Genomic DNA, 17,680 nt, shown 5'->3' with positions numbered 1-17,680 from the left:
AACGACTCTGTGACGAGGCATTATATAGAGAGAAGGGGGGTGGGTGCCTCGTCACAGAGTCGCTGTTTCTGCGTCTCTCTGTGTCTGCTTGTGTGTCTCTCTGTGTCTCTCTCCCATGTGTGTCTCTCTCCCATGTGTGTCTCTCTCTCTGTGTTTCTCTCTTTCTCTCTCTGTCTCTCTCTCTGTGTACGTATGTCTCTCTCCGTGTCTGTGTTTGTCTCTCTATCACACTTAACTTCAAATTTAGCAATATTTGGAAGAACGTAATCAACCAGGTAAAGTGTTAACTGTTGTGTTAGCCGACTCTCTGTGTTGCATTGCATTACATTTATAAGTTTACTAGGTTTGTTTTTCTTTCATTCATACCTGATGACGGTTGCTTGTGTTGCAATCGAAACGTCGTTTTCTATTATTCATTTTATTTCATTTCGACGTGACTTTACCGAAAGAACCAAAGAGTAAATCCAAACGATTATCCTTGAGTGACTAAAATATATATACTGTATATCCAAAAGGTATCATGAAGGATTCAACAAGCCTCATTCTTTTTTTAATTTTTAGTAGTCTGATACAATGCTAAGTCAAGCACCCCTGTAACAAAAGCTGTTTTTAAATTGTACAAATTATATGAAGACAAGACATGGCGCAAGCAGCTAAAAATGCAGCACCAATACATCCAGGCACGTCTTCAATTGTTACATTTAACGTACCTAGTGACTGCTTACCCGTGAAGGGCAAGTGGAGTCAAGGATAGACAGTAATGAGTGGGAAATAAAAAAAAAGAATGGCAAAAAAGAGGAAACGGTTTTTAAAAGGAACGGAGAAACGGGAGCAGAAGGTCAGAAAAGATGAGGAGGGGGAGGGAGAGGCTACATGAGGGCATCCATGCTGCTTGCATGGACGAGCAGCGTTTCACAGAGGGCGGTGGGGACAGGACAGGGATTCAGAGTGGGAATGGCCATACCGAAGTCACGTGACTTACATGATTTACACACATATGTACAGTAGATGCACACTATAAAACAAATGTAATGGCTTTTTTCTTCGATAGGAAACACAGGTGGAGCTGTGGGTCTTAAAGTTACAAGAAAAACCGAGGACACGGACACCAATTCTGACTTGCACAACAATATCACAGTGAATCAATGCGAAAAATAACTCGTACAGACTCTGAGATTGTTTAATAGGTTTTCTTCCTTTACATGCAGGTTTTACATTCATGTATGATTAAATACAGCTCTGTACACCCCGACCCCCACACATTAATACTATACCGTGTTGAGAGAAAAACAATTGACAACACCAGTACCCAGTGACCGGCAAACCTGGAAAGAGGACAATTGGGTCTCCAGATGGACTCTTCGTCTTCCTGTGGCCAGGAAGGTGTTTTCAGCTTTGCATACATTTGGATCGCCTTTCTGTTCCACAGTTTAAACGATTCCACTGTAATATACTTCAGCATTCTTGGGAATTTTCAGTGAACTCATAACAAATTGATCGCATACCATTGGCAAACTAAATAATAGCAATTATCTACTTCTATTTTATCCAGGATATTTTAATCTGTGGATTATATGACTTTCCATAATAAGAGATGTATTTTTTTTAATGTTTGCAGAAGTCAATAGCAAAGCTTCAGGCATACACAGCAGTACAAACCTAATGAAATAATGTACCTGGTCAGCCATATTTCATCAACAAAGTTTCTGTATATTAATTATCAGTCATTTCAGTTATATGACAAGAACATCATGCCTTGCTTTAGAGAAATTGTAAGTTATAATATAACGTGTCAAAATGCCAAAAATAATCAAATTAAGCCAAACAGTATCGATGTTTAAGACCAACTTTCTCATTTCAAAGTAAGAGCTTGAAGAACAATTGTCTGAAACATTAGAATGGCATTACCATCGTACATGTGGTTTTGATATTGAAACTATGACACGACATTAATAATAATAAAACGTGTTTTTTCTCATTTACTGCACCATTTATGTAACAGTAGGGATGCTGCCGAGGTGAAATGGTTAGCACACTGAACTTCCAGAAGTCGACGTTTCAAACTCCCGTCGTGGCTGTTGAAACATTGGGAAAGCTTCTTAAATCCTCCCACGTGTGTCTATCTAGCAGTATTAACCCTTTCCCGTTCCGAGACGTCTGCAAGCTGCAAGGTGGGTGTCCCGTTTACCGCTGAATCTCTGAACGCGCAAGCGGTTAGCGTTAATTTTATTTAGAGAGGCATAGCACCTTTGTTTTTAAAGATATTGTACTCACCGCAGAGAACTGTAGCGACACGACCGCACTCGGTAATAGCTGGCACCAAACTGTGCCACACGCCCTCCCGCATGGCCTTGTGGAAGCCTCGGCACTGATAACGTTATTTTTGTTTTTCACATACGTCGTCAGAACGGAATCGGGATAAAAACTGATGACGTACGCGTACGTACGTCATCGGAATGGGTTAATGGGTGCACTGCAGTCAATCGTCAGGTCTCGTGTAGTCTGGACATCTTAGAAGAGTAGACTAGATATCCTTTAGATGACCTCTCTAGATAGAGCTGCGTATAAGAGGCCTTTCATCGGTGGAGGCCTTTTAATCAGCAGTGGCATGGGCGAGCAATTGCAGGGCTGCACCGACAATTTTAAGTTAGTGTGGTTGCAACTGAGTGGGTTACAGTGACTCCTCTACTTACGAACACTCGACTTACGAACTTGTCGCGCAATAGATGGCAGTGGTGGCTTCTAAATCTGCATGAGATTATACAACTTTCAAAGCAATTCCCCGTGTTTAGTGTAAATGCCGTACAACATGTTTGGAATGGAAAGGAGTAAAGTTTGATTTACGAACAAATCGACTTACGAACAGACCTCTGGAACCCAACTAGTTCGTAAGTAGAGGAGTCCATGTATATCCACATGTTGACGAAATGGCTGAAACATTAACTGGATGGTTTTTCTCCATTGCTGCTTATGGAGACATTGGCACGTTTTGGCCAAAATTCAGATGAAAACATTAACATTCTCCAACGATTTATTTGGTTCTATACGTACCTAAAATAAAGGGCATACCAACGTTTGTATTTCTACACATGCTAAAAGTAACGTTCTAGTCCGTTTAGTCGATCGTTGGATTGTATGCACTCTACAAGCTTATTTTTGCCAATACCTCACTGGTGAAAGAAATACAGAAATAAAAACCACACGACAGTTTCCATGGTAACGGTTGCGCTGTGATGCAATTGTTGAATAAAAGTAAATGCAATTGTAAACAAACATTTATATTCTGCAAAGCTTGTGATTCTACCCATCTGAATATTTACGATTATGTAGAGAAAACATTACATTATAATTAAAAAGGATTCAATTAATTAAATGTGATCTATCGGTGTAAAAAAAATTAGCTTTTATAAATCTTTGCCATTATTAACAGTGTATGTGGCATGTACAAAAAAATACTTTCAAAGTTAAAAAAAAAACGCAAATTTGATTTTAAGATGAAGGTGAAGTACCTTAAAGACTGTTCAAGAGTGTCCGTGAATCGTGGCCCCTGTTCAAGGGTTCTGTCAAGGAGCCTGAATAAAAAGGTTTCATCGGCACAAGCGCACGCGCGCTACGCCGAGACATGTAGAACAGGGACCCACCAGCACCAGACAGACGGAGAGCTCTCAACAGCAAACAGCACCAGCGGTGAGGTTGATCTCAGCGGCTTATTGTCCACAGTTGCTGTCCTCAGCAAGTGCTCTTTGTCAAAGAAATACCCAATGCCGTGTACATTACTAGAGTTGCCACCTGCCCGGTTTATTTTCTTCTAGGAACGTCCTCTTTATAAAGGACTTCTGTCAAAAATAAAATTTGGGGTCAGTTGAAAACACATTGATCAATTCCCCCACCCCCCGCTTCTGTACCGCTACCGTTAGTCTATCTACAGACCGCACGCGGTGGCTGGAGTAAAGTTTGAGTACTCCCACTCTTTGACAAGGCGTCTGGAAGGCATTGCTTGAAAGTAGAGTAGGCCAAATCACCCGCTATGGGGTATCTATGTGTTCCCGAGACCCGGTTTTTGTCAGCTGCACAAACATACGCCGCTCAAGACAATGCATTCACGCGGAATTCCCCCTCTTCCGGTATTGTGAGATATTCATATTGCCATGTTATGCCCCGGTGTATACCTCAGAGGTGGCAACCCTAGTGTGTACTGCAGTGCACATTAAACAGGGGGGAGAAGGGTGAAGCAATACAAAGATGCGTCACAACAGACATCTCTCGGCCAACGAGTCCCTCGCAAAGCCCAGCAACGGGGTCAAAATGTGTTCCATTGTTTTATCTCGGGTCGGAACGGCTTTCTCGAATACTTCAAATTGTTCGATGCTTGGGGTGTCACCTGTGGGGCACACTGAGTATAGTTTTGTAAAGGGGAGTTTGTTTCGCTGCGTTTGCGTATGGGCCCGCCACGGATCATTCATCATTCAATGTGCAACGTCGAGTGAGGCTGACGTGGGAGTTTACATCAGTCTAACAGCTATATTGTTGTCGCGTAAATGTGTTTTTTTACGCAATCTGATGCTTCATTCGTTAAAAAACTTAGAAGCATTAACACCCTCCCCTCTAATAATATATTCACTCTAACCGCTTCCATGGCTCATTAAATATTAAATGCATAGCATTTCAAGGGGGGCCGTGGGGGGCGTTCCAGATGGATTTTGTGAACGTTGCAGCTACCCCATTTTTCCGTGACAATAATTGTTCTCATGGGAAAACTGACGCGGTGTTTTTTGTTTGTTAATAGTCCAACAACACGCGATAACGTTTCCCAGTATAGGCGGTGGTTCAGCTAATGCAGTGGTCACAGCGTGTCTGGGGAATGGAAGTTGCTGAATTCCAGGAGAATGAGGCGTTGTGAGTCGTATCAATCAGTGGCGTGCGCCGGGTCACTAGGGGCCTGCAATAAAATAAAAAAAATGAAGGAAATAAAATAGCCTTATACTACTCACCTGTGCCTACATGTCCAAGCGTTATCACCTGCGTCCTGGTAAACATTGTCAACGTTGGGCCAACGTTGACATGTGGTTGGAACCGTTGGACCAACCTTGGCCCGACGTCGTCCCATATTTACTGCGACGCTATTTAATAAGGTTTACACTGGGCAAGGTACACGTCTGTAAAGGCGGCTGCTCGTAACTCGCTCCACCTTGACAAACACGTGGGGAGTAATTGTTCACGTTTTCCATGGGCTCGCGGCCCTACACCGTGCACCGACGTGTTCACACCGCACTTTCAGTACTTTTTTTTGTATCTGTTCTTGGAAACGTATGGTTTTTGGGCCTGTACTATTATCCGATTTCGATCGGGGGTTCTTTTTGTAATTTACAGATTTAATTATTGTTTGTGTGCGATTTTTTTTAACGCCATGTGCTGTGTTAAACTGCGCTTTGTTTGTATGTTGAACGTCTTTCAGCACCGTACGCAGCTTTGCATTAACAGAGCAGATCGGGATGATTTATCGGTTGATGTTTTTTTTCTTCTTCTTCTGGCCAACAACGGGGAACACCAGCCCGAGTCACTTGCCTGCCAGAGCCTTGCTGGGCAACAATCTTGGTTTAACTTATTAAATAAGACACAATGCACCCCGCAGCACCTAACTCTTTGACCCTTCCTCGTCCCACCAACATACATTCCCACCAGCCGCCACTGATGGTATCAACGTGGGCATGAACCCGTCACAAATGTTCCTCGCACAATGGATGAGACCAGCAACGTCATTTTGGGTCCGGTGATTTTTAAACATTCCTTGGGCTCAAGATAATGCGTCCAATACGATCTATTTTTCCATTGACTCGAAACTGAACGAACACACAACAGATAACTTTGCTATAAATACAACCATATTGCTTAGAATCTGGTAAAAATATCATTGTGTATACATACATACATTATATATTTAAGTATTTGTCTTCAAACGGCTAACTACACGGGCTAATACTCTATTCTCTAATGTATACAGTGCAATACAATTAAGTACAGTATAACGTATTTTGCAATTGACCAATACCTTGCCTGGATGACTAAAACAACCACCACTGGCTAAATTAAATTCCGTTGTGCACCAAACATTTGTTTCTGCATTGACCTTTCTCAGGGACTTTGAATGCTCATTGCATGCCGTGTCAATTGGTCAAAGGTATCGGTCAATCTACAATGTGTATATACAACACCACTGACATGTTACTGTCATACATGGTGTCTTAAACCCCCTATGGGCGACATCAGCCGTCTCCCCAGTGAACGTGGAACGTTGGGCCAACGTGAGAATGCGGTTGGGAGTATTTGGCCAACGTTAGCTCGACGTTTCCATGTTTGCTGGGTCATTATCTGTGCCAAATAGTATAAGATACAAGCAAGGGTAGCCGCATATAAAACAGTGGTTTAATTTGCTTCTGCAAGTCTTTGAAGGATGTCTTCGATGAGCACATCTTTCCGCGGTCGGATTTTGTTGATGTCCGTGAACCGTTAAGAACACCATGCTGTGAACATGAATTCGGCTTTACTTGAACTCTGACGCTCATTTCGAAATTAACTTAAACTAGTTAGGCGATTATCCTAAAAGTTACAAACTTAAGGCTTTAAATGTATGTACCCTAAGAGTCTTTTTGTTGCAAAGCAAAACGCTTTGCGCACACCCAAGAATGCACCATTTGGTTACACGAGGCTCGGCCACTCTGGGGGGGGGCGGGGGGGGGGACCCGACGTTGGTCCACCGTTCCATGCTACCGGGTCGTGGTACGTTCAAGATGTATGACGTGCATTGGCCAAGAGGCCCCTTTCAGACTCTTTATCCCGACAAACGCCGGTCACATTCTGGTCACCTCGTGTACCAAACATGCCTGCGACGCACACTGGAACCTGCACAGCAACAATAAGCAGCAGCAGCAAGAAGCAGCAATGACCAAAACCAACAATAGAGAAACAATCCCACTGATGCTTGGGTTATTGCCGTATCCTGCGGAGTACTTGACAAGAAGTGGAGCAGAAACAACACCTCATTGCGGGGACGGCTGATGCCCCAGTAAACGTGCAACGCTGGAACTGTTCTGTTTGCAGACAGCCAGCTAGCTAATTAGCTAGCTAGTTAACTAGTTAGTTAGCTAGCAGGCCAGGAAACGCCTTTCGGATGTTTACATGCAGCCAACACACGGGCGACGTTGAGTTGTAACCTGAATTGCGGAGTGGATTAATCATGCTTCCAACTTATCTTGGAACGTGTTTTCACACGTTGGAACGTCTTCTTTTATTCATATTTCATATCTGCTCTCGCTCATGTACTATGACACCGGGGTTAGAGAGACACCACTGTCTGAACACATTTTGACGCAATTATTTTGCTGGAGGCGGGCGGGGCGGGGGGGGATATTTGTTACACACAAACATTGTATGTTGAAGATGGTATAGTATGTATATTTTTCATGGCGATACTGACTGATATATTATTGGAGGTGGTCCGTTAAACAAATAAGGATGGTTACTACTACAACAACTGCAAATTGTACTTTGCGCTACGCAGCATATCGTTTTACATTTCTGAGTTAAATAGCATTTCACCACCCGCCCCCTCCCCCGTTGTGGTAGAGGGAGATTTACATGTAAAGCAAAAACATGCACAATTGCACACTCACGCAACTTTGTCTGGCATACCACATTAAACGTGACCGCACTAGGACAAGTAGGCCTCGCACCATACAAGACTTCAAGCACAGGTTATGGTGGAGCAACGAGCCAAGCAGATATAGGATGTTCAAGTCTTTGCAGCGATATATAAGGACATTTTATGGTTGCCTCTGTGAACTGTGATGTGAGGCAAACAAGCTGTGGAGTGTAAATAAAAGTTGCTAACTTTTGTAAATGATGGAAAGAAGGTGAATTTTCTCTCAGCAGATAACGACAACCCCCCCCCCACCGTTCCCCTCCAGCCTTCCCCATGCAGACTCCTTACATTCATCGTGGGCAGAATACAGCAGTGTCTTCTGAAAGTATAGCATGAGTAAAAAAAACGTCGAGCTAAATACAGGAGTTGAATCTACATTCAAAAAGTGCAATGTGACTTTTAAAATCTAACATGTGACTGCAATAATAATAATAATAGTCCGTTCTAAACATTAAAGACAATGTGATAACTCTTCTGCATCTTGACTTGTCATGTGTGTGGTATTTCTTTTTTGGTTGAAAACATTTTGGCGCTTTGGGGTAAAGGAGACGAATCAAGACAACCTCCACATAAACAAGCAGGTGATTCAATGACGATGCTCCGACTTCAAGATTGAGTCTCGCGAAGGAACACAGGGACAACGTGACACACGCAAGGTCATTCACCGCGAAGGAGAGTGCCGTGAGCAACTTCGTGTCGAATTGACGCCTAAGAGTCACCCACGATGGACGCCTACAATCACCCTTAGGTGACATCAGCAGGCATGGACAGCACACTCCCACAACAACAACAACAACAGGGACATGTTACATTTTGAAGAGAGAAAAAAAAGGAACCATCAACAATAAACATTTATATGAATGTTCACTGGCCCACAGCAAGGCAACTATCATGCATATATAGTGTTGATTGATTTTTCAATTAAGCCTTCTGATGAATACAATGTCCGAAGATGCTAACTCTCTTTAAGTCCCATTACACTAAAGTAGGAATAGAAAGCTGGCATGCAATGTCATCTATTTTTTGACACGCTTCGTATGCGCAGAATTTTGTCTCCCTAGGCCCAGCGCACATGCAAATTTCAATTTCGCCCTGGGTGTCGACGGCGACGAAACGAGATCCTGTGCACAGAGTCCGTGCCGCTGGTGGCGTTCTGACACGACACTCCCATCCCAGCGGGACCAATGCGCGCAGTCGTGGTTGAAACTGACAAAGATCGCCTTTCAAAGGAAACGCTGTCGCCAACATGCTGTAAACACCGCAAGACATTCCCACATCTCTTTGGAGTGCAAGTGTGTTAATTTGAAACAAAGTGAAAGACAACCCGTTAGCCGTTTCGGTTTTGTCCACATCGATTGTCATCCTTTACCATAGAACTGTGGACTCGGCAAGGTGTTTGTGTGTTATTGCCACGCACTGCGGCACGTCGCCAGCTTTGAGACACTCAAGTGGCGTTGCCCCTCCGAGCGAATTTTGCTTTTTTTTCTGGGGATGCTGCAGAATGCGTTTGTGTGCACAGGCTCTGTGTGCCGACACTTGCATCAACATCAACAGCGAGTTGCAATGTGTGCGGGACTTATGAGCTAACGCTGTCGGAATACCCGGGTACGATTCCTCATGCAACTGTGCCTCGACCCGCAAGAGAAACCTTAGCATCATCGGTGGTTTATGCCACTTCAAAAAAACACGTGCATTCCATTCCTGTGTTAACGTAAGAGCTGGGAGTGTGACGTTTGATACACGGTTGGGCACTGTTTCCCTTAACCTTCGTGACTACGTACTGATAATAAGTGCTGCCAGCTGCATTGTATTGTGATGCCCCTGAAACTACAAGATGAATTATTAGCATGTTACCAATCATTGCACGTTGAACACCAATGGGCTTGATGAGGTTTCGGGTCATAATGGAAACAGATCAGTTCGAGCTCCAACGATCCATGCTGTGTGAGCTCGTATCATAGCATAACGCCGTCTCAGTGCGCATGTTCTCTCTCTCTCCGATAGTTTGTAAGTTGATTTAAAAACATCGTCTTGTGCAACATGAAGCAATTGCAAAAGCTCCCCGTGTTCAACTACCTCAGCAGCAGCAGCAGCAGACAAAAGCAAACAGCGTTGGTCAATCAGTTTCACGTTTTGACATTTGTACACCTCATTTGATCCTTTTTGCCTTCATGCATTTCTTGTTTCTTCTGCTCTCCATTCACTCCCAGTCCGTGCCATTGGTGATGGAGGTTGATTTGGTGATGATAGCTGGTGGCAACTGAAATCAAGATGGGACATCCAGGTTGTCAATCGGTGACAAATGATGTTGCTCGGAAGGTAATTCTTGAAGCAGAGGTCTTATTTCTCTGGTGTTTTGATGGACGCAGACGCACCGCGTGGATCATTCAGCAGCGATGCACTCTGAACACCTTCACATGACGAGACCTTTTCAAAGATCGGGTTGAGAAAGGAATCACCGGAACACCGGCCGGAGGTTTTTTACCTCCTCAAGGCGGGCACAGAGGCTGGGATGCCTGGGGAGCTCATATGGTAACCGGGCAGTGCAGGGTTCGAGTCTCCAGCATGACGCTTATGATGAGGAACACAAAGTAAAGCAGGAACATGCAGAATCCCAGCAGCTTGTTCATGTGCCAGCGGCACGCGGCGATGGTGAGGATCACGAAGAGCAGCATGAGGAAGAGCAGCACGATAGCGCAGAAGAGCCCGTTGCTGCTCACCTGCACCGGCGCAAAGCCCTTCACCAGCGAGAACATGAGCCAGGGCATTGGCAGCCTGTGCACCACGTGGCCCAAACACACCGGCACCACCAGTATTAGCACAATGGATGACGGAGACGATACCCAATGCGATGACTGACAATGCCGTAATTAACACGTAGGCTCTTACGACCAATATCATCCGTAATAAAGGTTTTTTGGGTTAGATCGCGTAAACGTAAATGTGTCGTTAAACCCGCCGCCACCCGGCACAGCCAATTTGTAAGGTTTTTCACGGAAACAAAACATGCCCAGTTGTTGCTAGGACAGCACACCGGTGTGTTGGAGAGTAAACCTCGAGTATTCGAATAGTAAATATTGTGGATTTACTCTCCAGCACACCGGTGTGCTGTACTAGTAACAACTTAAATTTCGATTTAAAGCTTTCGTGACTGCAAGGATTCATCTTCTTTGGTTCTTTCGGTAAAGTCACGTAGAATGAGAATAAAATAATAAAATAAAACAATAAAATTCCCACGACGTTTCGGCCACAACACAAGTGGCCTTCTTCAGGTGAAGGAACAAACCTGGTGGCCGAAACGTCGTGGGAATTTAATTGTTTTATTTTATTATTTTATTCTCATTCTACGTGACTTTACGGAAATAACCAAAGAAGACAGTAACAACTTGGCATGTTTTTTTTTACCGTGACAAACCTTACTAATTGGCTGTGTCGGGTGGTGGCGGGTTTAACGACGCATTTATATTCATAAGATCTAACCCAAAAACCTCTGTTATGGATAATACTGTTCTGAATGCCTTGCTCCAATGTTGCACTTACAAAGCGAAAGTCTGTTGCAGGACTATTATGCTAATTATTGCAAATTATTTACACAGGAAAAAGTAACTCTTGGAGTCTCCAAGAGTTATTTTAAGGAGCGTCATGCACTGGGATGTTTGGCCAATTCTTTCATGTTCAGCATGTGGGAAGATACCAAATAACCTGGAGAAACCCTACATATATGAGGGTTAACACTTCAAACTAAAATTAAACTTTTTACTTTATCAGGTAAGGCCCACATGAGTTAAACAGCTCTTTTTCAGAAGCAACCTGGCCACAAATGGTAGCTGACCGAATTGGATTATCATGTGGAAGTTTATGGCAGCCAAGTAATCTAAATGCATGTTCATTCTAAATGTGGAGGGGAAAACCGGAGGACCCGGAAAAAAAATCCACGTGACCAGGGAGAGAACACGCAAGCTCTAAATATACAACAGGCATCGGGGTTTGGGTCGGGATCGAACCCACGACCTCCTGTATACCAGATGAGGCAGTTAACATCTCCTAGCCACCGTGGCACCTCTGGCAATTAGCACTGCCATACCACGGGCACCTACAACACTTGACAAGCCCTGGTGGTCACCCACTTAAGAACTAACCAGGCTCAAACCTTCTAGATTTAAAGCTTTCGTGACTGCTAGGATCCATACTCTTTGGTTCTATTGGGTAAAGTCACGTAGGTGACTTTTTGGCCGAAACGTCGTGATTTTTTGTTATTTTATTTTCACCTACGTGATTTTACCCAATAGAACCAAAGAGTAAGGCTCAAACCTGCTTATTTCCCAATATCCAACAATGTTGGTTGAATTTATGGTCTTCTAGACAAAGGCAACGTGTTTGCAACTTCAAGACCGCTGACAGTGTGCGATGCGGAAGTTCTAGGGTGCTTACAAGTACAGTTTATACGATACATTCATTTTGAAAAACAGATGATACCCGGATATTTAGATCATAAGAGCCTGACATGGTCAGATTTATATATGTACAATAAGTTAGCTCTTTGCTGACTGAAATCGATTGATGGAACACTGAAAATCCGGGTCTGTGACAAGAGCATGTTCTCTGCCTGCCTGTAGTATTTTACCTCTGATGCCCAATATGATTAATAAAAACCAACAGGACAGCAGCCTTTAATATCGGTGCAGCTATATCTCTGCGTTTGTGCGTTTTAAACAAAGTTGAACAGAGATCCATACGTGGCATTGAATCTGCAACTCCCTTGGAATATTTCTCAAAACACATTATTTCTGTCTTCCCAATCAGTTATATTTTATTTCAAATTAACATTCAAAAGGGGGCTCCCACCCTACGAAAATGAATTAGCTAATACATGAGAGCACCTAGGAAACCTTGCCGTTGTATATTGTTGTAGCACCACAGTACCCCGTGTCAGAGAACGGCCCCGAGATGATGACATCACATCACTTGTTCTCGAGACACTTCAAAAGGCCTATTTATCGAGATTTGGGGAACACGCCTCGTAACATTCCGAATATATCTTCTTTGGTTCTTTCGGTAAAGTCACGTAGAATGAGAATAAAATAATAAATAACACAATAAAATTCTCACGACGTTTCGGCCACAACGCAAGCTCTGTCGTCCCGACAGTTCTGTACCTTTCACCTGAAGACGGCCGCTTGCGTTGTGGCCGAAACGTCGTGAAAATTTGATTGTGTTATTTTATTTTATCAATTTATTATTTTATTCTCATTCTATGTGACTTTACCGAAAGAACCAAAGAAGATGAATCCTTGCAGTCACGACAGCTTCAAATAAAAATTCTGAATATAATTTTCATCACGTGTGAATTGACGTCTCAGACATGTAATTTAGTCAAATTAAGTGTAAAAATTACGTGATGGGTTTTTTGCAACAACTAGTGACCAGGTTGAGCCCATAAAACCCACGACACTTCAGAACCAAAATTAATTATAAAGTGACAGCTCGGCTTTGAATCCTAAGCACCAAACAAACTTGTTCACTACATTTTGAAGTAACAAAAAGACCAAAACGAATTTACAATATCATCAAGCTGTAAACATAACTTCAGCATCTTAGGCAACTGTTCACAGTATTTAGTAAATAATACTGGGTAGGTTTTTTTCAGTTGTGCTGTGTAGCTCTCTCCCATGGGTTTACGGGTTACTCCACGTGCTTTTCACCACCATGTCCGACGTTTCGCTCCACATGCTGCTGGCTTCTTGTTCAGAAACTGAAGTTCCGTTCCCAGTGTGTGAAGAACAACATTGTGCATTGTGCTGAACAACACGTGATACAATCACGAAACCCATCGGAGAGGGTGTAATGAAGGCGGTGGTATGTTTTGATGAAAGTGGCAATGCGGTGTGATACTCTCTCACCCCACGGTGATGTCAAAGATGTTGCTCCCCACGGAGCTGGAGACGGCCATGTCGCCCAGTCCCTTGCGAGCGACGATGACGCTGGTGATGAGGTCAGGGATGGAGGTGCCGGCCGCCAGGATCGTCAGCCCCATGATCTCCTCCGTGATGCCAATGGTCTCCCCAACCTGCGCTCGTAATGGGGGACGTTCACGGCATCAGTCGGAGGCACACGGCATCGTCCAAGCTCTGCCTCGGTCACTCCCACCGCCAAGGTATGCTTTTAAGATGCCAAACTCTGCTTCGTACGATACAGCCCACACTGCAATGTCCATAATGCGTAACGTTGAAATATCACTGGTTACTGTCACCTCTTAGCCACTTGGTCACCTTGAAGCAAAGGAAGTTTGTGATGTTAGGGGCCGTCTATAAATGACGTCACGCGATTTTGGACGATTTTTGACCCCCCCCCCTCTCGTCACACGGCGTCACGAAAAGTCAGACCCCCCCTCAAATATGACGTCACAAAGCTCTGCCCCCCTCCCCCCAAAACCATATTTCCATTTTGAAAATAAAACATGCTTCACATCACTTTAAACTATTGTCATTGTAGTGCGTTGTAGGAGAAAGCATTTATTAAAAAAGTCTATTTAATTAAGTAGAACGTGTTGTCTATATTTATTCAAAGTTGCCCATGTTGATGTGACGTCACATTTCTCAACCCCCCCCCCCTCGTCACACTTCGTCATAAATGTCTGACCCCCCCCCCCCAGGTGCGTGACGTCATTTATGGACGGCCCCTTATGCATGGCGTCACAACGTTGTATGGAAAGGTAAAATCACAATAGCTACATTGTGGTTTCATGGCGTCCATGAGTGCGTGACATCAGCTGGGTCCACTGGAGAGGTTTGTAAGCAGAGGACTCGCACATGTTGTTCCAAACAAATGTCTTGTTTTAAAGTAAAACCTGCACTGGCACAGACCTGGAACATTACCATTCGGTATGGAATGATCACAATTTCATGATTGTGATTCCATGCAATTCTCTCTCTGTCTCATTTTGTCTCATTTGTATTGTTTCTCATTTGCTCTTTCTGTGTATTGCTCTCCTTCACCCCATTAATCGAAATTTTAGTTTAACATGTGATTTGCATAAGTAGTAAATCTGTTCTCACACGCATGATTCCATTGCATGTATTATGAGCAAAATAATACATTTAAGTCTAAATTGATGAGCCTATGGCATTCATAATAAGAATGCCTATTTGTGCAGACAATGAGGAATTTATATTCTGCTAGCTGGGAAAATAAATAAGTATTAATTTCAATAAATAAATACGAAAAATAACAATTTGTAGCTCGCAAGATCTCAGAAAACCGACAAATTATTGTTTTTATTTAAAGCTTTCGTGACTGCAGTAATTCATATTCTTAGTTTTTTCGGTAAAGTCACGTTGAAGGTAAACAACAAAATATTATTTTGTTGTTTCCCTTCAACGTGACTTTACCGACAAATTATTGTTTGCGCCGTGAACTTGGAGACGTGGAAGATCTAGCACTCGTGGCTGCTGTGAAGTCACCTGGTGAGCCCACCACACCATGAGGTAGGAGAAAATGGCGATCCAAAGGATGGAGCCGAAGAAGGTGACCATGAAGAACTTTCTGGAGCGCTGGCAGAAATACAATGACAGACGTCGAGTCATCTCACTCGCTCCGAGACACAACATAGGACATTAATTTTCAGTCGTTCATCTGATTATTCTCCATCTATTTCACTCGATCTATTGGCCTTGTGGGTAAGAAGCGACGGCAGCCACGTCAGTTAAGATACTCATATATTTCAATGCTATTAACGAGGAGTGGACAAACCACATTGAGAGCCACACACGGGGCTCCCGGGCCATATGGGCCTCTGAAGAAAAAGAAGATGCAGCTCATATTTGACTTCTCATGAAAAAAAAATGCGGAAGTGGCAACGGCCTGGAACAGTCGCTTCTGGCAGCGGAGCCAGACATGAGCACTCATGGTGGGGCTGCTCTCTCACAGACGTCTAAGTTCAATACTTCAGAACTGACCAGTTTGAGCCAACTGGCCGTCTGATCACCCCGCTCCTCCAATTATCACGGTTGGCTACATACGGCGCGAAAAAGAAGTTCAGCATACATACATACTAAACTATTAAACTAAACAATGTTTTTTTTTATTTTACCAGGTAAGGCCCACTGAGCAATACAGGTAATGTTTCAGAAGCGACCAGGCCAAAATTATAGCTTAACGAAGTGGCTCACCACGTGGACATTTAAAGCAGCCAAATACAACACTTTAAACGCATGTTTCTAAATATGGAGGGAAAAACCGGAGGACCCGGAGAAAAATCCATGCAACCATAGGGAGTACATGCAAACTCCAAATATGCAGGCGTCGGGATCAAACCCACAACCTACTATATACCAGACGAGGTAATTAATATCTCGCCACCGTAGCGTCTTGTACAGCTCTTAACGATACTAATGTTTTAGTTTGTGGCTCGTGGGACCACCCGCGCTATGCTGTATCTATTCGAACCGTTCGTTGTGATTGAGGGAAACGTACGTGATTGCGGACATCAGGCAGGGTGATCCAGAGAGGCAGAACCAGCGGCAGTAAGAAGACGTAAGAGATTTGCTTCTTGGTCGACTCCGGCCACCGCATGCTCAAGGGCTTCTCCTCCTCCTCCTCTTCCTTTTCGTCACTCGCGTCATCCACCGACTGTTGTCAGAGAAAAGCAGCGGTCAGTGCTGTGAAGCGATTCATGGCAGACCGCCAATCATGTAGGTATGGATGTTGAACTTTTTTCGCATTGTAAGTAGCCAACGGTGCTAACCAGAGGTGCGAGGAAGTACAACAAACCAAATACCAAAAGCAGTTGTAAAGACAGTTTTCAATCTAAAGTAGGGTGACGAGGTGTCAACTGGTATGCAGGAGGTTATGGGGTCGATCTCGACCCTGATGCCTGTTGTATATTTGGAATTTCCATGTTTTCCCCATGATCACGTGGATTTTTCTCCAGAGTATTTGGCTGCTATAACTTTCCACGTGATAAGCCACTTCGTTGAGCTATCAATTGTGGCCAGGTAGATTCTAAAAAAAAGATCTACATGTATATAGTTCAGCAGGACTTATCTGGCAAAATAAGAAGTCTAGTTATAGTTTAGGATGCAATGTTTCGAGTGATACGTTATTTCACAGTTGCCAAAGGATGGGTCTTTTAACGTCCTCGAAAAATGGATTGCCTAGGATAGCTACCACAAAAAAAATAGGCCAATGCTGGCAAAAAACCTGTGGTGGTGGCATCCCTACTTGTGCACCGCGTGCGCAGGTTCCTCTTGAACCCACCTGGCTTGCACCATTGGCAGCGTCGGTCTTCTGTGGGGCAGCCCTGCCGTTGGGTTTGTTGCTCGGAGAGATTGTCTCTTGGGCAGGCGAGGTCAGGCCCGGGCTGTCCACGTTGGCTTCATTCTCCCCTGCTGATAAACCAGACGCAGACGATGCATTTGATAACGACTGTCTATCGGTGTGCTCCCCAGGGTTAAGTTTATATTTTTCAAAACACGTTTTTTTTTCACCAGGTAAGGCCCGAAGTGACCTGGCCTCAAATATATAGCTCAACGCAGCGGCTTATCACGTAAAGGGGAGTGGGGGTAGATTGGGATGACTGCTACACCCAAGTGGGGGGCATCTTAGCAGAGAAGCGAAAGTTGTTATGGGGTGAAAGGTGAGGGGGGAGATAACTAACATGAAAGGGGAGAGAGGGGATGGGGAAGAGGGGCGAGGGGGCTGGGGATTAAAGATGCTGTTCAACATAAATGTTATTTCAACACGTAGGCTTTCGCGACCCAATATTATCCATAATTGCCATGTTTTGTTTTTGTGACAAACCTTACTAATTGGCTGTCGGGTGGTGGCGGGTTAAACGACACATTTATATTTACGTGATCTCACCCAAAAAAACTATTATGGATGTGTTATGATTATGTTCCAAATAAAATAGCGACAATATAATTTACATTTCTGGCAGCCAAGGAATTGAATGCGTCTCAGAGGTCAAATATGAGAGACGGA

The 17,680-nt window shown here is 43.8% G+C and overlaps 1 protein-coding gene across 5 annotated transcripts in view; it reads right to left on the bottom strand.

Annotated features, from left to right (window-relative positions):
* Nucleotides 1–1,162: 1,162 nt before the first annotated feature.
* Nucleotides 1,163–17,680, bottom strand: part of LOC116942017 (sodium/potassium/calcium exchanger 2-like) — a 71,717-nt gene continuing 55,199 nt past the window's right edge. For 3 of the 5 annotated variants that reach the window (XM_076066867.1, XM_076066868.1, XM_076066865.1), the window contains 5 exons: nt 16,955–17,085; nt 16,172–16,327; nt 15,160–15,249; nt 13,600–13,766; nt 1,163–10,474 (listed from right to left, as the gene is read on the bottom strand). In XM_076066867.1, the coding sequence (XP_075922982.1) occupies nt 10,225–10,474; nt 13,600–13,766; nt 15,160–15,249; nt 16,172–16,327; nt 16,955–17,085 (794 nt within the window). In that variant the 3' untranslated portion in view covers nt 1,163–10,224. The remainder of the gene's footprint in view (nt 10,475–13,599; nt 13,767–15,159; nt 15,250–16,171; nt 16,328–16,954; nt 17,086–17,680) is intronic. The other 2 variants (XM_076066869.1, XM_076066866.1) reach the window with 1 other exon arrangement.

The sequence above is a fragment of the Petromyzon marinus genome, chromosome 13 (genome assembly GCF_048934315.1).
Source record: "Petromyzon marinus isolate PM22_M1 ecotype Great Lakes invasive population chromosome 13, UKy_Petmar_22M1.pri1.0, whole genome shotgun sequence".
Lineage (NCBI taxonomy): Eukaryota > Metazoa > Chordata > Hyperoartia > Petromyzontiformes > Petromyzontidae > Petromyzon > Petromyzon marinus.
This window is presented reverse-complemented; position numbering and strand designations above follow the sequence as displayed.